Genomic DNA, 27939 nt, shown 5'->3' with positions numbered 1-27939 from the left:
AATATTGATAATCTCACACCTTATTGAAAAACAAAAACTGAGTATCAAATTCAAATAAATAACAAAAAATCCTTATACAAAGTGCATGTACACAGGCCCGTCGCTGACCCAGGGCAGCCGAGGCACCCGCCTAGGGCCCTAGGATAGAAAGGGCCTCATTTCCATCTTTAAGTCTAAGAGTACAATTATATTAAGTTTAGAGATGCTTTTGTTAAGATCAATATCTTTGTAGCTTGGTGGTAAGGAATGGTTTGTGAGTACTTGTTGTACTCCTAAGTCAGCAGTTCGAATACTCTTAATACCTCTTCTATATTAACCAAAAAATGTCTAAATATAATAGGGCCCCGATTAATTCTTTCGCCCATGAGCCTCCGAAATCTCAGAAACGGCCCCGCATGTACATTCTAAATTCTAGAGGATTTTAGCCACGAGAGAAGATTGATATAATGTACCGTATTCACATTATAAATCAGGATTTAGACTTAAGAGAGATTATCCATTAATATGCGTATTTTTAACTCTCTAAAACCTACAGTACAAAAATCCTACTAGAATGACCCAAACCAACCCACCACAACCCACAAATATAAAAATCCATGATAACCCGAAAACGTAGATTCGTTCAACTCCCACAAACATTTCTCTCTTTCCTTATTTCTCTAACCTTCAAAATATCATCATCAACAACATCAACATCATCATTATCAATTCATCTTCATTTTTACTACAACCACCGCATACGGTTGTTGTTGTTGTCGGCGACAAACTCTGTCACCGGCGAATCTGGTCGGAAATTGGATGTTTGAAGTAAAAGCAATCATCAATACTGGGTAGTGACGGCTCCGAAACTTGTCGATCCGGCAACTGTTGTCGCTGTGTTGATTGGCTACTTAAGCTTCTCAAAATGGACAACGATTCGCCTTCGCCGTCTTCATCGTCTCCGTCTCTTTCTCCTCGTCATCGGATTATTCAGGTATTGTGGTTTAATTATTGATTGAATATTGGATGAATTGTTTCAATAATTCATTTTTTTTTGGTAAATGGTATGATAATGTTGTGCTTTTTGGTCAGACTTTGGGTTTTTTTTTTTTTTTTTTTTAATTTGAAATTATTAAATAACATTTTGGAATAATTCTATACTCAGTCATACCTAATTTAATTAATTATGGAATCTGAAGTTAAATTATTATCAAATTTGAAGAGTGATTTTATAATCAATTAGCATATTTTTAGCTGTTTTGCTGGCTGCAAGTATCGTGCTGAACCGTCATTTATTGGCGTCAAAGGTTGTGGCTTTCAGTTTCACTGACATTTGTTGACATTATGGAAGTATTTGTAGCTTGCTTAAATAGTTGCCATTAATATTCCTTACTCGACACGACATAAGTCGGAGTTTGGTTGTATCAATAAGGAAATAAAGGCGGTGTAGTTGATATGTTGGGCTGATTGTAATCGTGCACTTGCTTACGAACATGATCTAACATTTTGACACTCTATGATGTTGTAGTGAGATTTTAGAATGAAACACGGTCGGGTTGTTTAATGTACTATGATTGGCTGTAATATAACCATATGTATTGACAATACTGAGGCTATTTCTACTGAAATGATGCTGCAGTTTATCTTGTGGCGAAATTTTGGTGCTTTTCAGTGCATGTTTCTTCTCGTGCATTTTAGATAGAATCTTGGGATTGATTCTTACTTTCTTAGGTTTGTTAGACACATACCTTGCATGGACACTTGCAGTCTTATTTTGGACCAAAAAAAATGCAAAATTTGATATGATAGTCATGTTTGACACACTTTAATGTCCTACACAATAGATGCAAAAGCTCTATGTGGGTATTAAAGCTAAATTTGTAATTAGAATGGGGTGGAGCTTGGAGATGTTAGGAATTTTGAAATGGGTTGGATAAGTTGTAGGTCAGTTCAATGTAGTATGAGCTTTGGTTAAATGATCTTTATGGAGCTGTGGGCCATGACGATAAGAAACATTGTAATCTTGTACTCCCCTTGTCCTTTTTTTTTTTTTTTGTTGTCGTATTCTACCACTTTCCATTTTGGGGTCTTTTTGCTTTTATTAGCAAAATTTTACCATTTTAGCTGATAGTATTTGCATCTTTCCACTCACTATCTCTTACTATATCCATCCTTTTTTCACCCGCCCATCTTTTTGCTCTTTCTTACTATTTTGTTGTACCAACTTTCCTAGAAACAAGAGTCTGCATAAGTAACCAAAAAAAAAAAAAAAGGAGTTTGAAGTTCACACAGTAATTCTGTTATCGTATTATTGATAATGTTCAGAAGTGATATCAATTGTCAATAAAAAATATGAGTTATGCATTTCGAAGGAGTTTTGGCTCTGATTTTTTTAAAATTTTATTTTTTATTTTATTTTTTTTGCTGATGAGGGATTGTCAATTTTTAAATGTCTCCTGCATGCGGAGAAGGTTTGTCTTACACGTGGTGGAAATATTTAGAGTCTCTTTTTTAGGTTGTCGATTTGACAATCTGTACCATTTTCTTAAAAACGATATGAAATCTGCAGTGGAAATATCTTTTTGTTGCATCAGTGCCTCTCACAAGGTTCCTGCCCTAGCGGAGATGGGAATTACCTAACCCTTATTGCGTTGAAGGTGTCTCCATAATACCATTTATAAAAAATATATATGTTGTATCCCTAAGTGATAATGTAGTAATTTTACCTTAAAGAGGATCAGGAAAGAGTCAAAGGGGCGGCACTTTGGCGAGAAAGTCTTTGATGCATGAGAACTTCAGAGAAACCAAAAAGACAACTCTATCTCATGAGGCCCTGAGTGTCAACATGAAATTCTTGCTCTTTGAGTCTCTCTATATCAAGCCATTGGCACAACACTCAATAATGATCCACAAACGCCGAGTGTCAAAGGTTTAATGAGCCACTTGCAAACCTATGCCTAAGCTAATATCTGCTCGTGCTCTTCAAATGTGAAGAACATCAATTGAACTACTATTTCACACCCAAGAAAGATGTGCTATTGTGACACTTTCAGCTCTGTTTAAAATAAAACATCAAATTATCTCTGGCACAATTACTTGCACACAATTGCTCACAAATAACTTCTGGTCATGTATTTTTGTACATTCATCTTGATTTCGCATTCTTTAAAATTTTTATTGTCTTCTGTGACAGAGACTGGCAGTAATTGGAGTTCCTGAGGATTATCTTAAAGATCTTCAGTCTGGTTTGATTCGTTTCATAAAATTCAACAAGCATCTGTTGCCTGATATAGTCTCAGCCATTTTGCCTACAGACACAGATATTGAAGGAGTGGTTGGTCAAAAGAAATTTGGGTCTAAGAAGGCTCTGGGTCATCCTAATTTGAAAGATGTCTATAATGAAAGCATGATTTGGCTTAAGTGGTTGATGTTTGAACATGAACCGAGTATTGCTTTGAAAAACCTGGCTAGTTTGAATGTTGGTCAGCGTGGTGTGTGTGGTTCTGTTTGGGGGAGGAATGATCTAGCATTTCGGTGTAAAACATGTGAGCATGATCCAACTTGTGCAATCTGCGTTCCATGTTTCCAGAATGGAAATCACGAGAATCATGACTATTCAATCATATATACTGGAGGGGGTTGCTGTGATTGTGGTGATGAGACTGCCTGGAAACGAGAGGGCTTCTGTTCAAAGCACAAAGGTGCAGAACAAATACAACCTCTCCCAGATGAGATTGGTAATTCAGTTGGACCAGTATTAGATCTTCTTCTCAGGTGTTGGAAAGGTAAGTTATCAGTTGTTGAAAACATGTTGAGAGGGGATTCAGTCACCAAACATGACACCGAGCCAAGAATAGTAGCTAATGCGTTTTCCTATGTTGTGGTGGAGATGCTTCTTGATTTTTGCAATCAAAGTGAAAGTTTGCTGAGTTTTGTTTCTAAGAGGTTGTGTGACACAGTTGATTTACTAAATATGTTGGCAAGAGCTGAGAGGTTCTTAGGTGATGATGCCACAAAGATGTTGCATGAGTTGCTATTGAAACTTCTGGCTGAACCCATATTTAAGCTTGAGTTTGCTAAGGCATTCGTTGATTATTACCCTGCTCCTGTGGCTGAGGTTCTAAGGACATCGAGTGATAATGTTCTTAAGAAATACCCTCTAATATCAACATTTTCTGTGCAAATTTTAACTGTGCCAACACTAATACCATACCTTGTTAAAGAACGAAATCTTTTGGCTATGCTTCTGGAATGTCTAGGTGAAATTCTCTTTTCTTGCTGTGGAGAAGATGGTCAGTTTCAGGTAATTTGCTTTTAGTTTATTAAAATTCTGTGCTGTTTTTTTTTGCGTTTATATGCAACGTGATATGAGCCTGGTTTGTTTAGTGTAGAATAATGAACATGCCAGCTTTTTGGTATAATTAGATTCAAACTCTTTAGTTTTGGGGACAGGGGGAATTAAATATTGAAAGCTTATTAGGATATGATCCATTTAGTATTATCTTGTGCCAATAGTAGTAAATCTTATTAGTTAAAGGGAAAATTGCTTTTAATAATTCCACCTTTGGTCGGTTTGCTATGAATAATCCACCTTTTAATTAATATCTAATAATCCTACCTTTATGTGGTATTCTATTCTACCGGTCCTTTGTGACAAGTAACTTGTAAATTGGGTAATTTTTTTTTATTTTGATTTAAATTACATGTGTTACTACGTGATTGGTCATAAAAATTATTTAAAAAATAAAAAACGATGTTAAAAAAAAAAAACAGAAAATAACCTCAAGCCAACCCCCACCGCCATCTCTCCTCCGGCAGCACCCTCTCCCCACCTCCCACTTCCATTGCCGTTTCACCCCCTTCCTTTCCTCCTTACCCCCACCACGACCACCTAAACCCATAGAATAAAAACACGGTATCGGTCGCGTTCGCGGAAATGGTCGCGGTATCACGGTAACGGAATTGATGCATTAGTCGCAGGCTAGGTCGCGGTTGTAGCGGCAGAATTTTGTTTAAAATTTATTTAAACTAAAAACTATATTTTAGGATTTTATTTTATATTTAAATTTTATAATTAATCAATATAGTTTAAACTTTTTAGCCTAAATAACAGTCGAATTTCACTAAACATAAATTGAAAGAAGTATTACAGTAAGTTAAAAGTAGTACACATTTGTACAAAGTAAAGTTAAATGCCTATTCAACAAAAAAAAAAAAAAGAAAAAAGAAGTAAAGTTAAAAACTTGGCTAAGTACCTCCACGTGGGGATGTTTAGGTTTTTTTTTTTTTTTTTGGTTGAAAAAAAAAAACTGCCCCACTATCCCCATCTACCCCCACTTATGGATTTTTTTAAAATAAAAAAAGTCAGATCTCTTTTCTTTCTCTTGTTCGAGTTTAGCAAAGAACTCTTTTGATTCTAATGGAGCTTTCTCCATTGTTTTATCATTTTTTCCCATTTCATTCTTTATAAAGCAAGAAATTCATTGGAAATTAACGAGCTGGGAGATAAAATTGGTCAATGCGGGCGAAATTTACTTTGTATCGGTTGAATCAGCTAAAATCTCGACGTTTTTAAAAACACCGTGTCAAAGCGGCAAAACTCGGATCGGTAGGCTTGAAATTCGGTACAACCGGCCAAATCGCGACGTACCGGCCACATTTTTATACCATGCCTAAACCCTAATGAAAAACCCACTGCTTCCCTTTTCCCACCACGAAACAGTCCCCCTCCTTTCCCCCACCATGAAAAAACCACAAAACGAGGTGTGGGAAAAAGAGGGGAGGCTGTTTCGTGGTGGTGGAATGGAGGGGGTGGATTTTTTGTTAGGTTAGTGGTCACGGCGAGGGTACATGGGAAAGGAAGGGGGGTTCGCGGCGTAGGGGAGGGGTTTGGGATTAGGGTGGGTTTGTTTAATTTTTCTTTTTGTTTTTTTTTAAAGTTTTTGTTTTATTTTTAATTTTTTGTTCTATTTTTTAATTTAACTTTTCAACCAATTGCAAAGTGACACTTAACATATTTATCTATCAAAACTGGTTACCAAGGGTTAGGACCAATAAAAGAGAATGGCCTATAAAGGTGGGATTATTAAATAATACTTCCTCCGCCCCCTAATACAAAACCTCTTTTGGTTTTTGCGTGGGAATTAATAAAGTTGTAAATTCTTTAAAGCTAATGGTTAAAAGTACATATGTGCATGTGGGGTTATAGAGAGAAAGAAAAAGTAGTTGTGGATAATTGAAGAGATAGAGAGAGGAAGTGTTGAAAATTGATGTTTAAATTACAAAACAGTAAAGGAAAAAAATGACAACTCATAAAAAGAGGGTAATAATGTAAAAAAAATACAACTTTTAAATAGAAAGAGGCATTGTATTTTGGTTTTTCCAAAAAGAAAATGAGGCTTTGTATTAAGGGACGAAGAGAGTAATGTGTATTAATAGCGAATTGGCAAAAGGTGGGATTATTAAAAACAATTTTTTCTTAGTTAAATCATCTAATAAAGTAATAAGATAATGTAATTTTGTAAATTAAATTATTAAAATTTAAAACTACTTACAACTTACAAGTTAAAAAACGCTAAGTTCCTCTAGGAGACAGAAGCACTACAAGTGAGGCTAAAGGGGGTTATAAAGTAGGAGATCCAAATCAAGACCACCACTTTACTTTTGAAATTAAAATATTGTTAATTTTAAAGTAATTTTTTAAGATCCGTTCCAAAAAAAAAAAAGTAATTTTTTAAGATTGTATTTCAATCTTTATTACATATTTATAAGCTTGTTACATGTTAATTTGGTATTCCTTTGCCTAATTGCCATATGATGACCAAAAGGACCGACGACATTTATAAATGCATATAATTTTAAATATGTAAGTTTCTTGTCTTGAGTTTCAAGATTCGAAATCAACCTTGTAATGCAATCATACAATTCCTAATACTTCCTTAAAAACTTATTGTTTTGGATTATCAATATTTCTCTAGATTTAGAATGTAACCAATCACATGTAGAGATTGAAGTTGAAAATCCCATCTTTTATTAATGCTTATGTAGGCTTGTGTGCTGAATTGCTGTGCTCTTTCCCCATTGCAAAAGTCTTAGAAGTAGCCTCCTTTTCTTAATCTAGGGCTTCATAATCACATTCCATAGGTGCTTTTTTTTTTTTTCCTCAGACTAATCAGGTATAATGCAAAAGAGAGGTTCCCCACCCTTCATTTGTCCACTTGGAAGTATTTTGCTTATGTTCTCAAAGGATTCTTTTGTTTTGTAATTGATCAAGAGTGATGAGTGATGTTACAAATCTAGTAATCGTAAGATTTTACAATTGTCTTTGATTGTGAATCTCGTCATCATAAGGGGTGAAAGTTCGGTTTTTGGTTTGATTTATGGCCCAAACTGAAATATTTCAGTTCTAGATTTTTCAATCCAAATCCAAATCGCACCGAAGTTCTTATACAGAAATTAAATCCATTCGAAAATCATATTTTTTTAGCCTAATTATAGGTTTGCGACATTAACAAGTAAATTATATGATTTTGAAGACATATTAACAATACATAATTTGACAAATAATCTTAACATTATTTTTTATGGCATTAATTCTTTGAACAATAATTTTGACATACAAATTACATAAAAAAAACCCAAAGATTTTGTTGGCTTGTTGCTTGCTTCCTTACATTCACCTCTATTTCATCATAAAGAACCCTTTGAAACATGGCGTGTAGGTGGAGAAATTGATGAACTTAATGAAGAACAAAGTCATAGGCACCTATGTTGACTAATCCGTTCAAATTGAAGTTCAGAGAGAGAGAGAGAGAGAGGAGCTCAATAGTTGCTTAATCTAGAGCAGATAATGAGAGAGGAGATAGAAGTTGCATGAGATCAAATGGAAAAAATAGTGGGAGAAGACTAGAAGAGAGAGGAAGTAGAGTAGCAAATAGAGGAGAGAGTAGCTAAGTATGGGGGCTAGGGTTGTTTTTAGTTTATATATATTAAAGGCATGAAGGGTCTATGTGAAAGGGTGAGATGAGCTTACGTATTTTGGCCTAAAATTCGGTTTGGCCAAAACTGAAAATCCAAAACTTTTAAACTTTCCAATATGAAGCCAAACTGTTATTTTTTTTTTTTTAAAAAAAAAAAAAATCTAATTCGGTTTGGTGTTAATCGGATTACTTTTATCCTTACTCATCACGTTCTAAAGAGAGCTATTGTTATATATATTCTCAATTAAAGGTTGCTACTTTATTCCCCTACACTTTATTTGGCCAATTCCTCTTTTGTTCTAAAGTCTTTCTTCTCTCAAGCATTTTTGACCTTTGGAAGTAATATAATGTCCTCTAACATTAAGCCGAAGTTCACAATATCTTTTTGGACTATCTAATTATACCATTTGTTGTTTAAACTTTTACATCCATTTGTTGCCCTCTGATTTTGCTCCTTAAGTTGGTTTTAGTGTCATCTATTTTTAATTGGAGAGAATTTCTTAACCCATGCGTACTTATTGGCTTTAATTTGGGACCATTCACCATATTGTTGTTTGTTTTTTCTATCACTTCAAAACTATCAAAAGTAGCTGCATTAAATGCAAAACTACCAAATTGCCATTTTTATTTAATGTGGTTATCACATACCCTAAAGATGCCATTGTTTTTTTTTTTCTTCGTATCAATGTATATTTGGGATTAGTAACAAGAAAAATGGCCGTAGGCCCCTTTACATCCAACGGGTTTGCAACTTATTTGACCCGAGCTACCCTTACCAAGTTCAATGTTACGCAATCCACCTCTTCCTTATCAAATGTCATCAACATCAAGTTTATTATATTTTGGCATTATTAAAAATTAACTTTAGCTTAAGTCGTTAGCCATTTGATAACATAAAGGATTTCAGTCATTTCACCTCCTCCCTCACATGCCTAGAATACACCTAGGGTAATTAGCCACATTTCTGAAACCTTCTAGGCTTCTACCAAGAGTTGCTTTAATAGATGTGCTCCTCCCTTTGTCAATCAACACAATGTCTACAATGCCAAATTATCTTTTTCTATGTCGTGGTTCCTAGCCGGAATCAAATCTAATGAATTGTAGAAGATGTGTTGGATTCTTCATTCATCATAATAAATAGGAAGAAAGTTGAATTATAAAATTTAAGCTAATATAAAGAAAATTTTGTATCTTACCACCCCTCAAAATACCTTCTTTTGATTTAACCATCCTTTTTTGATGCATTTTAAAATACCACCGCTTAAATGAGAAAAACTTAGATTTCATCACATGTTGTTGGATTCCGGTCATGTTTTCAGCCGTGGGTCCCACTTTTATAACTACCCTTCCTTTTTCTACGATTTACAACAACAAAATGGCTAATAAACTAATAAACACTGATTAAATGTATAGAACCTTATATAAATATGATTTCTTTGCAATAATATTTCAACTTTAAGAAATCTTCAATTTCATTTACATAAACCTTAATTTCTCCTACCACTCAAATTAACTACTTCACTCAACAGTTAAGCAATTAAAGGAGCAATTCACCACATATTCAACAACAATTAACCTAATGATTGGATCGCACATGATTCTCAGACAATGAATGTGAACTCCCCTGCGTGCTTCCAATGAGCCACCCATTGCCACCATCGTTGCCGCCCTCCACCCCAAATTTATGTCGCCGCTTGTGCTGATAATGCAACGACTGATTATTGATGTCCTAATTTCTCATCTCTCTTGCTTCCACTTCAACTGCACACAAATTTCCTTGAAAAATCCGTACTTTCACAACCCAAAATCTCACTCTTCCTATTTCTCCCACTTTTTCAAAAAAAAAAAAACCTTTGTTTTAGCGCTTTTATTCTTCGACCTTTCTATGATTTTGATGAGATTAATTTCTCCCCATATTAGGTTAGTTGAGAGAAAGAGAGAACAATTTCATTAATGGAAGGGAGATCAAAGGAATTGACAAGAGGTTGTATGAATTCAATGGAGGTTAAAGTAGGGATTTAGTAGTGAACTAGGTTAGATCCCGTGCCATGCACGGTAACCTATAATTATATGTAGTTATATATTATTGATTGATAAGAATTATAATCATATATTAGTCGAGAAATAATAAAAGTATGTGATAGGTTGATTTGTATTTGCATGAGTTTCTAATACACAACTAAAACAAAAGTAGGCTAAAAATCCAAGCAATCTTTTTTCTTGTTGAAAAATACGTTATAAATTATTTTAAGAATATATTTTTGGGTTTGTAGTTGCCAAAACTTTTTTAAAAAGATTTTTGAATTCTATTTGTATTCATAATAATAGATACCACATTAATATGGAATATGTATACAAAAATTACTTCATTAATATGGAGTATGTATACAAAAATAATTTTTTTTTATAAATGATTTGTTTTCTTAATAAGTAGTTTTTTTTAAATAAAAAAAATAATAAAAATAACTAAGGACACACCAAGAGATGACACATGTCATCAATGGTGTGTCTTTTAGTATATAGTATTGATTAAGAAGAATTCGTGGAAATAAAGGTGAAAAGGGGTGGAAAATTAATAAGCGGGGGGTTTGGCAAAGGGTGTTGAAATCTAGCATTTTTAATTATAGGAAAAATGGACAAGAATAATACCAACTTTGCCTCATTTGCCCAAAATAATCCCAAAATTTAGATTATTTTTGTAATAATCCAAACTTTGATATGAATTTGCTTCTAATGGTCCTAGCAAGTCTTCAAACTTTTTATAACAAGTTTCTTAATATGTGTTCGTGTCGAAACATGAGTGGACAAAAAAATAAAAATAAAATTATAAAAATTATAAAACAATTAAAAAAAAAAGTTGTAAGAAAAAAAAAGTAATTAATTAAAGAAAAACCACCCCACCAACTCAACCACCCTCCCCGACGCCTACTTTGCCAACCCGACCCGGCAACCCCCGCCTCCGGCCTTGCCCAGCCGCCCAGTTCCCCCCGTACTGATCCCCCTCCCCTGAACCATCCACCCACGCCACCCAAATCAAAACCCTTTTCCCGTCCCAGAAAAATCTGATTTCAAAGATCGGCTCCACCTCTTATCTCTTTCTTCAAAAGCAGACCATTAGCGGCTTTCGGTTTAGGTGGTAATTAGGGTTTTGGGTGTGGGTGGTTTTGGTTCAGTTGAGGTAGGTTGCGGTTCAGGTTGTGGCAGGCGAGTGAGGATAGAAAAGGATAAGGTTCTGATTGGTAGTTATGGCGAGTGAGGATAGAGAAGGATGAGATTTCAGTTGAGGTAGTTATGGTGGCTCAGGAAGGGTGGTGGAGGTGGCTGGGTTGGTGTTAGGTGGTTGGTGGGTGGGGTTAATTTTGTGTTGTTTTTTTTTTTTTAATTTATTATTTTGAAATTAATTTGTATTGATTATTTTTTAAAATAGTTAATTAAGTGTTAATTTTTAAACTTATAATTGGCCAATTACGTGGTGACACGTGTAACTTAAACTTTTAATTTTTTTTTTACCTAATCAATAGGTTACCGGTCAATTGGGACTATTAGAAGCAAATTCATATTAAAGTTCGGATTATTAAAAAATAATCGAAAGTTGGGATTATTTTGGGCGAATGGGGGAAAGTTGGGATTATTTAAAGCAATTTTTCCTTAATTGTGGGTGATAATTTAAAATTAAAAAAAAAAGGGGTGGTTAAATTTAAAATAGGTGTTTTGACAGGTGGGTATGTATATTATTTCCTGGTATAAATGGCGGAGAAGAAAAGGAGTAGGGGCAGAGTAGAAAAGAAAAAATGTATAACCTCTTGATTATTTTGTTTGACTAATTAACTGTAGATACGTAGTTTAAAAAACATATGAAAATGATGAGTGGTCGTTAGAAAAAGTAAGAGACTGAAGATTGGGCGGGTGTAAGATACAGTAAGAAAGAGAATGTAAAAAAGATGATGAATGTAAGAAAAGTAAAGCCCCGTTCACTTCACCTTCTTTTTGCTGAATAGAAATTTTCCTTGCTATATTGAAATGAACAATTTTTCCTGAAGTGAAATTTTTTCTTGCATATATTTTATTCAAGATAAAGTGAATAGGGTCTAAGAGAGGGTGTAAAAAGGTGGTTTAGTGTAAGATAAAGTAAGAGAGAGAGTTTGAAAAGGTGTAATTATTGAGGTGTGAGATAGTTATGATGGTAAAAGTAGTGTGCCAACAATGGAATGAAGTAAAGTGGGTAGAACTTAAAAAAGCAATAACCATAAACGGAAAGCGAGTAGGACAAAAAAAGGTAGTAAAATATACCAATAGAAGTAGAGGTAGGAAAGTAAGCAGAAAAGAAGAAAAAACTGGAAAACAGAAGAGAGGAAAGAATCGGAAAGGGCGTGCACAGGGAGTGTTCCCACAATCCAACTGAAAAGTTAAGGAGAAGAAAAAAGGCTGATAAGAAGAAGATATAAAGATCTAGAGGAAAAAAAATTAGATAGTAGAAGAAAGGAAAAATATGCCTGGAATCACCGTCTTTGAAGGACGAGGTTTTGTTTAGCTGGGTGAGCATATGGCTTTTCTTATGTAGTAATGGGTTTTTTTTGCTCAGTTGCCTGAATGTTTTGCATCTTTCATTTTCTTCATTTTCTTGAGGAATGTTATATATTTTTTTTAAAAAAACCAGCTAGTAGACATTGCTTTACATTTGCGTTCTCATGTGTTTGGAAATCTTATGCAGTTTAACAAGTGGGTTGGTGTGTTTGATACATGTAGCCGTGTGATGGAAGACATAAAATTTGTTGTTAGTCATTCTGTGGTAGCCAAGTATGTGACACATGAACGACCAGACATTGTCAAAGTTTGGTTGCAGATTTTGTCTTTAGTGCAAGGCATGAACCCTCAAAAGCGAGAGACTAGCATCCACATTGAAGAAGATCCTGAAAATACACACCTGCCTTTTATTGTGTGCAACTCTATTGCTAGCATCCATTTGCTTCTAGTGAAGAGTGCTTTCTCTGCTGCTCATAGTGAAGATATGGATAAGGAGGCTTCTGTTGAGAAAGAGAAATTAGATACTGATGATGGATATAGTCAGAGACATGCTAAAGTTGGTAGACTTTCTGAAGAAAGCTCCATATGCAGCTCAGCTGCTGACAATAGTACATCAGAATCTTCATCACAGAAGTTTGATGTTACTTGTAATTTTGTAGTCATACCTGCTGTCTTGCAGTTGACATGTGAATCAACAAAGGCTATTGATGGTTGGTTGGCAGGAAGTAATGTTGTATCTCATGTTAGTAGTGACATTTCATGTTGCAAATTATCAGCGTTCAAGGAAGCCTTGTTGAGTGTCAAGAGGGGAACATACATTTCAGGTCCATCTGACGGCTCCTCAGTGACAAGTGCCTGTCCAATGGAAATTGGGGATATTGAAAAGGATGCGAGTACTATGGAATCAGGAACATCTGCTGAAAAAGATGCCTTGTCTTTGTTGAGTTTATCTGATTGGCCAGATATTGATTATGATGTAAGTTCACAAGAGATATCATTACATATGCCCTTGCATGGATTACTATCTTTAATTTTGAAGGAGGCTCTTAGGCACTATTATGGTGAATTTGTACTGACAGATAAGGGTGACTTCAGTTATCTGAATCCTTTATCATCTGATCACCTTGATTTCTTCCGAAAATTACTTAGAGGCTGTCATCCCTATGGATTTTCTTCATTCATGATGGAGCATCCACTGCAAAGCAGGGTCTTTTGTTCCCAAGTTCGTGCTGGTATGTGGAGGAAAAATGGTGATGCTGCAATATTGTGTTTCAACTGGTATCGTTCTATTCGCTGGTATGTTTATATGTACGGATTAATAATTATCAACCTATCTAACACTATACATTAATTCTTGATATGGTGTTTCCTTGCACAAGTTGTTGGGTAAGGCTGTGAGAGTGTATGCATATCAGCATATGGGCAGACAAGTATTGTGCATGTATATAAAGGAATTGTGTGTTGCCACTGCTTGCTCATTTGTTTGTCAAAAATTCCCTTCTTTGTTTGCAGGTCTGATCATGAGCTAGAGCTTGATCTATTTTTGCTGCAGCTATGTGCTGCACTTGCTCCAGCTGATCTATATGTAAGAAGAATCTTAGAACGGTTTCAATTGTCCAATTACCTTGCCTTGGATCTCAAGCGTTCTAGTGAGTATGTCATCTCCTCAAACCTCACAGAGATTATTTTTATATTCTGAAGCACTTCTTTGGATATGGTAATGAACTTGTGCTTTTTGATTGTCCCTTTATGCCTAGTGATTCTTCAATACAACTAAATGATAAAGGCCTTTTTCATTTCATCTGAGAAATAAAGTTTCAGGAAATAATTTTAGAACCTAGGTAATTCCAGACAAGGTGATTTCAGGTGAAAAGAACGAAACCTGTGTGGCTAATCCTGCTACTATTATATGACCTTTGGTGCAATTGCTTGCGTACCCCTTTTGTCATATATGTATTTGTAAAAATGAGCTGAGAGCTCAAACTCTTAGTGAACAGCCGAGTTCAGCTAAATCTTGATGTTCATTTATCTAGTAAACAAAAAATTGGTCTTTGTGTTGACAAACTATATTAGTGTTTATGGATTATCTGATTCTCTGTTAACATGGGGGTGTAAATGAGCTGAGAGCTAGTCTCAAAACTCTTAGTGAACAACTTGAGTTCAGCTAAATCTTATTTATGTTCGTTAATCTAGTAAATGCACTGATGTTTTGAAGCTCGTCTAATAGCGGCGCTTGTATGCTTGTAGGCTAACTTTGCCTTCTTTGGTCTGGGACCCTACGAACTAAGAATTACTTATTTATATATGTTCATGAACAACTTGTTTTTATATGCGTTCATGAACTATTCGTTTGTTAATGCTCATGAAATAGCTTGGTTATTATCGTTAAGAGAGTTCGTTTGTTTTCAAAATAAAATAAAATTGAATGATTATACTACAACCATTTTTAGATATAATCATATGTAGATCTGTTTTTCCATAATATATAGGCATCAAAGGAAATTTTTCAAAAACAAATGAGCGGTAGGATAAAGATCTTTTTATAAATAGAAATAAAAACCTGAATATTGTATTTATGTTTTAAGTAACTTTTGAGGCTTTGAAACACAATATTTGTTTATGAATAATACTTTTTTCTAAACAAAGCTTGTTTAGGAACTAAGCTCATTTGTGATCTCAACTCAATTAATTAAGGAGATGTTTATGATTTGAAATTGAGCACAATAGTTACTGAACAGACCGATCTTGAGCAAAACTTTTAGCTCCTGCTTATGCTCCCTTAATTCAAATGAATATGACCATAAATAGGATAGTACTTGTCTTGTTTATACCATATAAGTTATTATGAAGAAACAAAACATGTTGAGTGAAATTTGTTATTCTGTGTTGCCATAATTTGTCGTTACTGAACACCAATGTTGAGGCTTCTGCCTGGGCAGAGTGAGGGAAGCTAGTCATATATGTGCGCATTATTACCTGTACGGCTGGATCTTTTTTTTTTTCTCTGTTCTGGTAGACCCTTAATTCTAAAGGTGTCAGACCAACCTATTGTATAACCTCTGGAAGGATATTTCTGTGAGACATTTGATTTAAGCCATTGTAATCTTGAGTTAATTTATTGCTTGTTCAATACTCTTTTCAACCTTGTTAGAATAAGTGTTTTGTTCGTTGTCTGTCTTAGCCTTTATTTGAGTGTCACTAAGGCTTTCAAAAGAGTTACTGCAGTGATAATTCAAATTAGCACATTTATTTGTATTTTATACCAGTACCTCTTAACTTCTAAATCCTTTATTTTTCTGGACTGACATCATGTATGACTCCACCTGGTCTTTTGCTTCAGTTTAGGCTTGTTTTATTCCCATGCCTTTTTGCTTAATAATGATGCTTGTCTTATCTTATATATCAAATTGGCTTACTTTTTACTGCCATTTGCAGGTATGAGCCTGTTTTAATGCAAGAGTTGCTTACCCTAATAATTCAACTAGTCAAAGAGAGGCGATTTTGTGGACTGACGGCATCTCAGAGTCTGCAAAGAGAACTGGTTTGCAAGCTTGCAACTGGTGATGCTACTCACAGTGAACTTGTGAAGTCTCTACCTAAGGACCTATCGAAACTGGATCAATTACAGGGGGTCTTAGATAGAATTGCTCATTACTCTAATCCATCAGGATTAAATCAGGTTTGCCTTTTCTTCCTGTTCTTTTCCCCTTTCTATTTCTGTTTTGTGTCTAGATATTTGATGCATCCTTGCTCATAATCTATCATCTATGTATTTTAGGGAAAGTACTCTCTGCGAATGCCATATTGGAAAGAATTAGATCTGTACCATCCATGTTGGAATCCTAGAGACTTGCAGGTTGCTGAGGAAAGATACTCTCGTTTTTGTGGGGTTTCTGCCCTTAGTGCTCAATTGCCTAAGTGGACCAATATTTATCAACCATTGATTGGAATAGCTAGAGTAGCTACCTGCACGACTATTCTCCAGGTCATTCGGGCTGTCCTCGCTTATGCTGTCTTTACGGATAGATCAACAGAATCACGTGCTCCTGATGGAGTACTTATAACTGCTCTGCACTTGCTTTCTCTAGCACTGGATATTTGTTCTCTAGAGAGAAATTCTGGCCATCAATCTACTCATTGTGGGGAGTGCAGTCTGTTAGTAGATGTTGCAACTGAGGAAATTGAAGTGGCTTTGCATGGTGGATCTAGTTATCAGAGTTTACTGTCACTTCTGGTCTTGTTGATGAGGATGCACAGGAAAGAAAACATGGGCAGCTCAATAGAAGCAGGGAACTTCAAAATTTCTTCCCTTGTAGAAATTCTGCTGAAAAAATTTGCTGACCTAGACTCTAAATGCGTATCAAAACTTCAGCAGTTTGCTCCTGAAATTGTTAACAAAGCTGACGACACAATGAGCAATTCAGCTTCTGATGCTGAGAAGAGGAAGATGAAAGCCAAAGAACAACAAGCTGCCATATTGGTAAGATATCATGTCTCTACTTCCTTTTTCCCTTAAATAAACTTGACTTTTCTTTTGGTTTGGCACTGAGATGAAGTTAATCATGAACTAACTTTGGTTATGGTCAGAGAGAGGTTAAATGCAAGAGAAATTGTTGGGAGGGAGACAAGGAAGTGGTTGATGATCTGATGTGTAAGAAAGGGAAAGGTTTACTTGATAGAGATATGCGGAGTTTGTTTTGGGACGTTTTTAAAAAATTGTGGAGTTTATTCAGGGAATGTGGGGGGGGGGGGGAGGCGGGAGCAATAAAAGTTCAATTTCAGTACTTTTGCATGATAAGATGCTGATTGCTGAAATTGGGTGATTAAGTAGTGCAGGAAACAAAACTCAGCGTCTCAGCTTGTCAAATATGGATTCTTACCTAAAGCTGTTTAATTAACAATTTTAATTTGTACAACTTTCAGTTTTAATGTTTATTGTTACAAACTTCACTTGGATAAATCATTGTATAGACCTAGATACTTTCTTGACTTTTTTGTATCACTATTCCATAAAAGTTTCTTGTGATGGTTGTTCATAATATGATTTGCCTTGGTTTGCTGGGCAGGCAAAAATGAAAGCTGAGCAATCTAAATTTCTGGCAACCATGGAGTCTTCAGCTGATGCTGGTTTTGAGAAAGATGATGCTGGCGCTAATGAACCCCAAGATTCCGAAGAAACACATGTCTGCTGTCTTTGTCATGATCCTAATTCTAGAAACCCAGTATCTTTTCTTATTTTGCTTCAGGTATGCTGATTTCATCCTCTTATATTGCTTTAAGTGTAATGGAAGTCTTTTTTTTGTTTCTTAATGGGATTTTAAAAAAAATCAAATTAATTATTTACTTTAACAAAAGGGCTTGCTTGGGTGGTTCAAAAATCATGTTGGAATACGAATTACAAATACTTCTATCTCTTTTGGCTTCTTTTGGAGGTTGAGGAGGTTGGAGTTCATCTGTCAAGTCCTTCTTAATTATAACACGAGAAAGAAAGAGACAGTCATTACAAGTTTTTGGGTCAATTCTGTAAGCTGTGACTTTTAACCATCATGGCCGCCCTACCCCACATTTATACCAGTAACATTGGGCATATCAAGAGAGAGGCGGGTTTCATTTTTATTTATTCGTTTCCCTCTTCTTGGGTGAGGGCACTATCAAATGTAATGTCCAATGTTTTATTAAATTATAAGGGGCTATGAATGAGAATTTCCCTTTTTCTCTCAATACGACAATCTCTAGACAACTGCATTAGATTTATTTTTATTGTTTTTTTTTTTAAAATGGTTGCTGGAACAGTAATAGATATTGTCATCTTTAATCTTCCAAATAGTGGTGAAAACATTAATTCTTAGGTTTCCTTTTTTTTTTTTTTTTTTTTTTTTGCAAATTATAACAGAAATCTAGGATTGTAAACTTTGTTGATAGAGGTCCTCCTTCATGGGAACAAGGCTGGCAGTCTGATGGGCTGGAGAGCTCTGTGTCCACATCTGTGAGTATAGATCCTACGGCTATGGTTGCTAATGCTAGCTCTGTGGATAGTTTACCATCTTCTCTGTTGGCACAGTTAGTAGAAGGTGCTGTAGATGAGTTTGCTTCTCAGGGTCACCCTGAAGAACTTCATGCCTTTATAGATTACCTCAAGTCTCAATTTCCCGAGCTTCGAAAAATTAAAAACCCTGGCAAATCTACTGAGAAGAAGGATAAGGCTGTATATTCCCTTGAATCATTGGAGAAAGATTTATTTTGTTCTATTCACAAAGAGGTTAGTGTTGTTCATGATTCTGGTTTTATAAGGGATGGTGAAGGATCCTCTTCGGGTAAGGATGCTGCAAACTCATCTTACCGAGACTCCTCGTTGCTCGGGAAATATATAGCTTCTCTTACAAAAGAGTCTAGGGATCCTTTGCAAAACAGCAATTCCCGTAGAATGGAGCCTGATGTGCAGATTTCGTCTTATGGTGAATTTCGCCCCTTGGGTTGTGATGGGATTCATGTTTCCTCCTGCGGCCATGCAGTTCATCAAGGATGTCTTGATCGTTATTTATCATCATTAAAAGAAAGGTGAGTTCTGCTGGCAGTTCAACTATCTGAGTGATTACTTTTTAACCTTCTGTTTCATTTTTCTGTTAACATTTTAACTCATGCATAGTTACCTTTTGCCGTGTGTTTTTCTTATTCACATTTTAGAAATTTTATGTCCGAAGAACTGTTTAAAAATGATTTTTTTGTAAGAACAACAAAATTAATAAAGGAAAACATGAAATCTCTTTATATGATTGTACTTTCTCCGTTTTTTTAGCTGCATCACTTTGCAAATTGTGGACTCCGAGGCAACTTTTGGAGATGAGAGAGATAGAGGGTGAAGAAAAAAAATTTGGACCCATGTGGTAGGAGAGAGATAGGGTAACAAAAAAAAAAGTGATGCAACTAATTTGAAACTTCTGTTTTAGGAAAGTGATGCCTCTAAAAAGAAAGAGGAGAATTATATTTATATTAGGACAGTTACAATGAGAGCATCCATTGTTGCTCAAGGCATTAGTACAATGAGCATAAAATATGTCAGCACAATTGGAAAAGTTCCACTTAGAGCTACAAGTTTAATTAACAATTTCAGATCATTAGATGGGACAAACCCTCACTTAATGTTATGAGAAAGTGGACCTCAGCTCCTGCCCCATTATAGCTGATTCGCTGTCATTACAACAGTGGGTGTCTCATAATAGACTGTCTACTCTGCAGTGAATTGACTATCTCTCTGTCTGAGGTATACAATATTGGTGATCCTCTAGATGGTGACAAACAATTTAGTGTGCTAGTTTAAAGGAAAAATAGGAAAACACACACTGATGTATGCATACTTGCTTCTTTTGGTTGTCAATTTTTATTCTCTGATTTCTCTTCCCATCCTTGAAGAAGAGAGAGAGTGGGAGAGAGGGGGGGGGGTTGTGATAAGAATTATAGATCTGGTTTGAAAACAATCCTTAGTATGTTAGCTGTGTTACCTGGCCACCATGAAGGTTATATCTACTATACGGGGGGTTATGGATCTGGTTTGAAAACTATCCTTAGTATGTTAGCTGTGTTACCTGGCCACCATGAAGGTTATATCTACTATACATATTGGGAGACAACTTCAGCTGTTTTTCCTTATTTTGTGCTGAATTCATGTTTTTATATCTGTATATGTCAATGGTTGGCTATAGTAGCAAATACACATGCACACACACATGCGAGCTCGCGGTCACGCACACACACATGCGCGAGCGCGTGCACGCACATGCACACACTCACATTTCAACTCCCCTTTACCTGTACTTATTAGTGAAGTGCATTAAATGTACTTCTTTTCATTGTTCACTTTCTTTACTCATTTTTTCCCCTTATGTTTTGTTTATTGCACAATCAATTTTTATTCATGGAAAATAGTTGGTGATAGTATGGTATATTTCTGTGGTGATAGTTTTCTTCTCTTATATATCTGGTCATCTGCTTACCTTATTACTCAGGTCTATTTACAACTATTTTGATTATTTTGTAATGCAGACTTATAAGAAGAATGGTCTTTGAAGGCGGGCATATTGTTGATCCAGATCAAGTACAGTTTTATAAAATCTTCTGTACTGTTTTTCTCCAGATTTCTGTTATCTTTCACTTATCGCTTTTTTACAGGGTGAGTTTCTCTGTCCAGTATGTCGTCGCCTTGCAAATTCTACACTACCTGCTGTGCCAGGTGATTCTCATAAACTTTGGGAGAAGCCTACGAATTTCAACATCTCTACAGTGCATCCATTTGGTTCTTTGACTGAGTCAAAAAAGGAGAATGGTTCCTTGCAGCTTCAATACACCTTGTCTATTTTACAAACTGCAGCTTCTGCTGTTTCAAGGGGTGAAATGCTTAAGGCTTTGCCTATGCAGAGAAACCGAAGGATTAGGCCTAATCTTGAACCTGTCTTTCAATTGTTAAGTGGAATGTATTTTCCAGATAAACAGGATACAATTTCAAGGTCGGGGAGGGTGAGCCCTTCTGTTCTTATGTGGGCCACTCTCAAGTATTCTCTTATCTCAACAGAAATTGCAGCTCGCTGCGGAAAGAGCTCTCTTGGTGCAAGAAATGGTCTAAGCTCTCTGTATGATGAATTTAACTCATCTGGTGGGTTTATACTTCCATTGCTGCTGAAAATCATCCAGAGTACTAGAAGCAAAAATTTGCCTGATTTACTTGTAAGATTTAGAGGTCTTCAACTCTTTTCAGAATCCATTTGCTGTGGCCTAACCCATGGTAAGGGCCACAGGGAAGGTATCAGTGGAGAAGGTAAGAGATTTCCTTTCAAATCTATGTATATTTCCATCATTTCCGTATTCATCTTAAAACTTGAGTGCATTCCCCTTGTCTTTTTGGAATTTTATCTGATATCAATCATATCTTATCAGTGAATATTTGCTTCCCCCCCCCCCACCCCCTTCCTATGTATACATCATAAAACTGTATCTGGAATCGAGTGCATTGCTCGTCTTTTTCTGAACAATTAGCACTTGCATGTTGCCTAGTCTTGTGTGTTCATGTGAGTTAAGGTTGTCGTAAAATAAAAGGGTAATAACCTTGAAAGTGTTAAAAGTCTTGTGCTTCCCTTGTTGGAGATTTAGGTCTAATTTTGATGTTTCATATCAGGCTTCTGCTTATTTTTAGTTTAGAAAGTACTTCTTTGAATCCTATTGATGATCTTCCCAAAAGGATGTTTGATTTTGTACCTCTTTTTTACCCTGAGGTAGAGGGAGCTCTCTCTCTCTCTCTCTCTCTCTCTCTCTCTCTCTCTCTCTCTCTCTCTCTCTCTCTGCTTGGTGGGTTGGGGGTTGGGGTGCAGGTATGGCTGTGGCATAAGTGGGTCTTCCACGGTTCCATTAATATCATCAGTTCCATTAATGTCATATGCACAGAAATGCGGTAATTATTTTTTTTTAGAACATTTCAATTGCTTTAAAAAAAAGTGTCAAGCCATTTTATGGTGGCGTAGTATAATTTTACATTTTAGTTAAGCATACTCATTATTTCTGACCCATGGCCCTTCTTTGCTTGGATTCTGCCTTCATTGATTTTAAGCTGGTAGGCTCAGAACCAATTAGGATATTGACCCTGGAGAAGTAAAGTTTCTTGATACTGGTAACTTTGAAGAAATTTCATTATTGATTCGTGTTGTACTGTGTAAAGATTGACGCTTTCTGATGGTGAGAGGCATCGTACATTGTACTTGATGTGATCAATATGTCTCTTGTGACAGTGTATTTTGATTAAAATATTTATTTAACTTTTTACTAAAGCTTTCTTATTTTTTTATGAAAAGTTAACTGCTCTCATTTTCTGAACCTGGCTCTTAAATTACTGAGCTTATGTCGTGAACATGCTTCCTCTGATTTGTTTGATTTCGCAGGGAGACTTTTGTATTTATTAAAACATACGAATGGGGGGATGGAATATCCTGACATGCAATTTTGGGACCAGGCTTCACATCCTGTTCTTATCCATGATCCTTTCTCAACATTGATGTGGATTCTATTTTGCCTGCCCTATCCATTCTTGTCATCAAAAGAGTGTTTCTTATCTCTTGTGCATACCTTTTATGGTGTTTCTATCATTCAGGTAAGATATCTTAAATCAATAATATAGGTGCTGCAACCGTTGATTCAGCATGTTCATCTCTGAATACTTTTATAACTCTGCAGGCTATACTCACTTACTGCTCATATTCACAATGCAACGTGACTGATTTAGGCTTCCATGATTGCCTGGTTGCTGATATTGCCAAGTTAGCTGGAAAATCTGCCATTGCAAAGAAATTTTTTGTTTCAAAATATGTTGATCCTTCTTGTCATGTCAAAGACATGATTGATAATTTAAGCTTACCATATCTGCGAAGATGTCTGTTGTTATGGAAACTTCTGAAGTGTTCTGCAATTTCACCTTCCCTCCCAAGGGTTGGCGACTTTGATAAATCTTTAGATATCTCTGATTGTCAGGAGGCTACTGGTAATTTGGGGGATAGGGATGAGATTAATGAATTGCGCAACATGTTTGGAATTCCTCCTTTGGATATTGCTCTTAAAGATGGAGGTTTACGTTCTATGATGTTAAAATGGTTTGATCATTTTTCTAAAGAGTTTGAAGATCAATGTGTTCAGCGTGTTCTGCATTCAACTCCAGCAGTTCCATTTCAGCTGATGCGTCTTCCTGTTGTTTATCAGGATCTTGTGCAGAGGTTTCCTTTCTTTTTGTTGCTTTATTCTTGCTGTTTTTATATACGATCCCTGCCTACTAATACTCGTGGACAATATTGAAGTAAATTCGTGTCGTTCTGTAATGGATTTTGGAGATGCCGCTCCTCGAACTTCCGCCATAAATCACGTCTTTCTTGCTTTGTGTCCCATCATCTAGTGGTTACTTGCCGCATTAGAATGTGTTTTCCCCCTTAATATGTCTATTCTTTTTTTCAAAATTGGCCAAAATTACATAACTAATTATGTGAAATTACATAACTAATTACCAAATAAATTAACCACTCATAGGTTTGGTTATATTATGTTGTTAGAATACTTAAACTAATATCAAATGTAAACGAGGCTATAATCCATCATTGTGAAAATTTTCACACACCGCGTTGACAGAATCTGTTACAAGCCGCTTCTACTACAGAACAACTGTTGCCGTGATCACGACTGCATCTTCAACTCTTTCCTTGCTATTACTATTATGCTAGTATTATGTCGTTATGTAGCTATTATCTACTAGTATTTTACTTTTTATCATAATTGGTGCTCTGGTTGAATCCAGCTGTTGAATTAGTATTAAGCCTTAATGTAATTATTTATTTTAATTTTAACCATAATTATTGTTCCTGTTGAATCCAACTGTATATTTATGCCAATGTGTATGTTCACGTCTGCTTTATGCTAAAGATCTTAATGTATTGACGCCTTCTTATTCAGGTTTATAAAAGTTCGATGCCCTAATTGTGAAGTTGTGCAAGAAGAACCTGCTTTATGCCTATTGTGTGGTAGACTGTGCTCTCCAGCCTGGAAGTCCTGCTGCAGGTCCAGTATTAATTTTTCATTCTTACTGAATCAGTAGTTTTGATATATATATTTAACTGTTTTGTTATGGCTGCTTTCTGATACTATTGCTCTCTATAGTGAAAGTGGATGTCAAGCTCATGCAGCGTCCTGTGGTGCTGGGACTGGGGTATTCCTTTTAATCAGGGTAGGGGTTCCAAGACTTTTCTATGCTAGTACATATTCTTTGTTATAGTTGTCTTCCTATTGTCAAATTGCTCCCTTTTTAGATGGACTTCATGCCTATCCCCTCACCACCCCCCCCCCCCCTCAAATTTTTTTTTTTTTTTGGGGCCGTGTAGGTTTTTGCTAACTTAGTTTCTTACCCCTGTGAATAGAAAACAATGATATTGCTTCAGAGAAATGCACGCCAAGCTCCTTGGCCCTCACCTTACCTTGATGCATATGGTGAAGAGGTACCGAAGATTTATTTGCTCAAGTTGCGCATATAGTTTCTCTTTGTGGAATACATTTACTCACTTTATGTTGATGTTTGGATTAAACCAATGTTATCTAGGGCACGTTAATTCTTTAGGTCAGATAAATAGGCTGTAATAAGCTGTATGTATTTTAAATCAAGAAATTTGCAATGTAGAGAACTTTTGGGTTATCATTACTTAACTCTTTGTACTTTTTTATTTTGCAGGATGTTGAAATGCGTCGGGGCAAACCATTGTTCCTGAATGAAGAACGTTATGCAGCTTTGACATACATGGTGAGGGATGAAAGTCTACTATATATTACTCTATTTTTGATTGTTTTCCATCATGCCTTATTACAATAATTCAATATCACCTTTTGGCACACTTAAAACTTTTTCATTTAGGTTGCTTCTCATGGCCTCGATCGGAGTTCTAAAGTTCTTCATCAAACCACAATTGGCACCTTCTTCATGGTTTAACTCTTAAATTGGTCCTTCAAAGCTCTAGGTGTGATTACTATCCTGATTTGTGTAAATGTTTATTTTATTTTATTTTTTGTTTACTGAAATTCATGATTAATATCAGACATGTTCCATTCTGCAAGAGCATTTTACATGACATGACATTAAAGGGTAGGAGAATAGGAGATGTAAAGATTCCGCAGGGTCCTTATCTACATTCAAACCCTTGATCTGCAGAGCCCTCGTGCTGGTCAATCATGTAAAGTTCTTCCCTTTTTTTCATTTCCGTATCTTGTATTGTTTATTCTTTTTCTTGTGTAATAGTTTTTGTAATTGCCTGTATTCATATGCTATGTTTCATGGGAGCAGCTGTTCCACATGCCCTAATGTATGATTTCTGGGGATAACAATCATTAGTGTTTCGAGTCCAACAACTACAAAGGGTGTAGTTGTAGTTTGTTAGTTAAGATGAGCTAGTTTACTTCTTGCAAAAATGACACATAAGCTTGCCTTGGGGTGGGGTATGAGGCAACCCTCTTCACTGAATGCTAGTTTCAAGAGAGAAGATAAAAATGAGTATGCTAAGCTCATATTGAGATGGTGGACTATCCTGCCATGGTAAGGAACTGCTGATTATGGATAGGGTGTGATTTAAGCTTATGGCCTGCAACTAAGGGTGTGTGAGTGTGTGACTGTTCTCCTCACTTGAATTTTACTTATCCATGCTTATTAGCCCTTAGTATTGTGTAACCTATTGGCTTTACTTGCATGAACTTGTAATTGTGAATTGCAATTGGGTAGCCCATATTGGCACTGAACTTTTATCTTTTTTTCCTGAAATTGAAACTTAAGTGAATTGAACTTTGGCAGCCCTTATTTCCCCGAACTTCACAGTACTTATTTTCCTATAATAAACATAATAAAATCACTGTTTATTTTGCAAGGAAGTATGTATTTTCCCCTCACTCCCAGTCACACTTCTCTAAATGCTATAAACAGTGATGAAAATTTATGAAGAAAAACACAAACTTGGGCTAACTGGGGATAATTTTGTTTACGCAAATATTGTATTAAGTTTTGAATTAGACAAATTGAGATATTTAGTTAACTCTGTAATGGAGGAAATTTTATTTATTTTTTCTTTTTGATGCTTGATTCGACTGTAATTGAGGATGGCCTGCTAGTCTGGGATTTTGGAGTTTTATGTAGTGACTAGTGCTTTTTCAATCTATTAAGGCTTCTGCACAATGACTAATGAGCATGGCTTTCTTTGCTAACTCATATCCTTTTTTTTTTTTATAATTTGTATCAACTTTTGATCTATGAGTAGTTGAGTACTATGGTGCTGCATGTATTCAATATTTTATTATATTTCAATCAACCTTCATTTTTAGCTTAGAAGATGTTTGTTGTCACTGTTTCGTTTGTCTTTCCTTTTACAGGGACCTTCAGCTTACTTGTAATTTTTATTTTCCACCGTCTAATGCAGTAATTATGCAACTCGTAAGCTTGACTTTTATGGATGCTGATGGATGATTCAACTATGTGGCAGGGCTTAGGAAGTTAGGATTACAGCAAGTGAAGAGATGTTGGGTTTAATGTCTCATATATGCAATTGTTGGTCTGTTGTAAAAAATTACTTGCTACATATGCCAGCTTTTATGCTCCCATGTAAAGTTATCTCATTGTTTTTAATATTATTTTGTTTATTTATAATTGATGTTAATCTTTGCTTCTATGTAAATTATTGTGCATAAAAGGAACTGCTTGCTGTTGAATATGTTATTTTAGTCGCAACTTTTAATGTGTTCATGTATCAGGGTCTCTAACCTCTTCGATCCTTAGGGTGGGTTTTATTTTCTATATCTATTTCAAATTGTCCGGTTTTTATTATAAAATTACTTTAGTTATAAATTAAATTTCATCATTCCTTACGAACTTTTATCAAAACTTGTTTTCCTGGAACTTATGGGAGTAAGGTGAATAAAATAAGGCCTTAAAGAATCCTTGTCCTAATTTCTAGCATCCGTTAGTCAGTAGTCAGTCACTCATATAGTCCTATTATTCCAAGTATTGTAGGGTTTGTACCACAGGTATATCCATAGTTTCATAGTTAGTACTCCTTTTGTTTTTTTTTTTTGTTTTTATTATGTCTGTATTTCCTTTTGGGTATGAAAATTAATTCTCTTTTTTTATGATTTGTCATCCTTTTCTTTTTGGAAAAATTACCTGGAATAATCCGACCTTTGTCTCATCCGCCCAAAATAATCCCACCTTTCGATTATTTTTTAATAATCCGACCTTTTATACCAATCTGCTTCAAATGGACCCAAGTGACCTGCAACTGGTTGACTAGGTAATTTTTTTTCTTATTAAGTTTAATATACACTTGTCACAACGTGATTGATTAAAATTATAACTTTAAATTTTAATTCTATTTAAGAAAAGATATTACTAATTAATTTTAATTAACAAATTTAAAACTAACTTTTTAAAAAAATAATTAAAATCTAACACCACCACCAGCCTGAGCCAGAAACCTCCCCGCCCATCATCGTTCCAGACCCCAACTCCGGCGCCCAGATCGGTCATCAGCCCAGCGCCGATCGACGCCCCTACCCCGGCTCATTTCGTCAATTCTAAGCCACCAAACGTCCAAACCAAGGCGCACTACGTAAAAAGAAGGGTGGTCGTCGAAATCGAAACTAGGGCATGGGAAGGGGAGGGGGGCCGAAATCGGGGTGAGGGGAAGGGGAAAGGGCCGGAAAAGGGATAGGGGAAGGGAATGGAGTCAAAAAAGGGATAGGGGAAGGAGGGAATGAAGGTCGGAATTGGGAGGAAGGGTTTTTTCGATGGTGGTTGGTGGTTTAGGGGGAGGGGATAGGAGTCGGCGGTTCAACGGGGAGAGGGGAGAGAAGTCGGCGCGACACTCCGGCGTCGGGCGGCAGGCAGAGAGGAGGGTTGGTGGGGGTGGAC

General features: G+C 35.8%; 1 protein-coding gene across 5 annotated transcripts; it reads left to right on the top strand.

Moving 5' to 3' along the window:
- Positions 1–551: 551 nt before the first annotated feature.
- LOC110730907 (E3 ubiquitin-protein ligase PRT6-like) lies at positions 552–26748 on the top strand. Of its 5 annotated transcripts, XM_021910733.1 has the most exons (20): positions 552–973; positions 3173–4282; positions 12670–13778; positions 13995–14135; positions 15918–16161; positions 16261–16962; positions 17549–17728; positions 18376–18468; positions 18544–19040; positions 20523–20574; positions 20649–21291; positions 22406–22614; positions 22698–23230; positions 23958–24062; positions 24162–24228; positions 24419–24496; positions 24727–24795; positions 24907–25009; positions 25088–25222; positions 26453–26748. In XM_021910733.1, the coding sequence occupies exons 1-18, from the start codon at positions 905–907 to the stop codon at positions 24979–24981; spliced, it is 5976 nt and encodes a 1991-aa protein (XP_021766425.1). In that variant the 5' UTR covers positions 552–904; the 3' UTR covers positions 24982–25009; positions 25088–25222; positions 26453–26748. The 5 variants fall into 5 exon arrangements, with proteins under 5 accessions (XP_021766425.1, XP_021766424.1, XP_021766423.1 ...); XM_021910732.1 differs by having other exon boundaries at positions 12670–13760; positions 18376–19040; XM_021910731.1 differs by having other exon boundaries at positions 553–973; positions 18376–19040; positions 26516–26748.
- Positions 26749–27939: the final 1191 nt, after the last annotated feature.

This window comes from Chenopodium quinoa, unplaced genomic scaffold (assembly GCF_001683475.1).
Source record: "Chenopodium quinoa cultivar QQ74 unplaced genomic scaffold, ASM168347v1, whole genome shotgun sequence".
NCBI lineage: Eukaryota > Viridiplantae > Streptophyta > Magnoliopsida > Caryophyllales > Amaranthaceae > Chenopodium > Chenopodium quinoa.
Note: the sequence above shows the minus strand (reverse complement) of the source record. Positions and strands in the feature narration are given on the sequence as shown.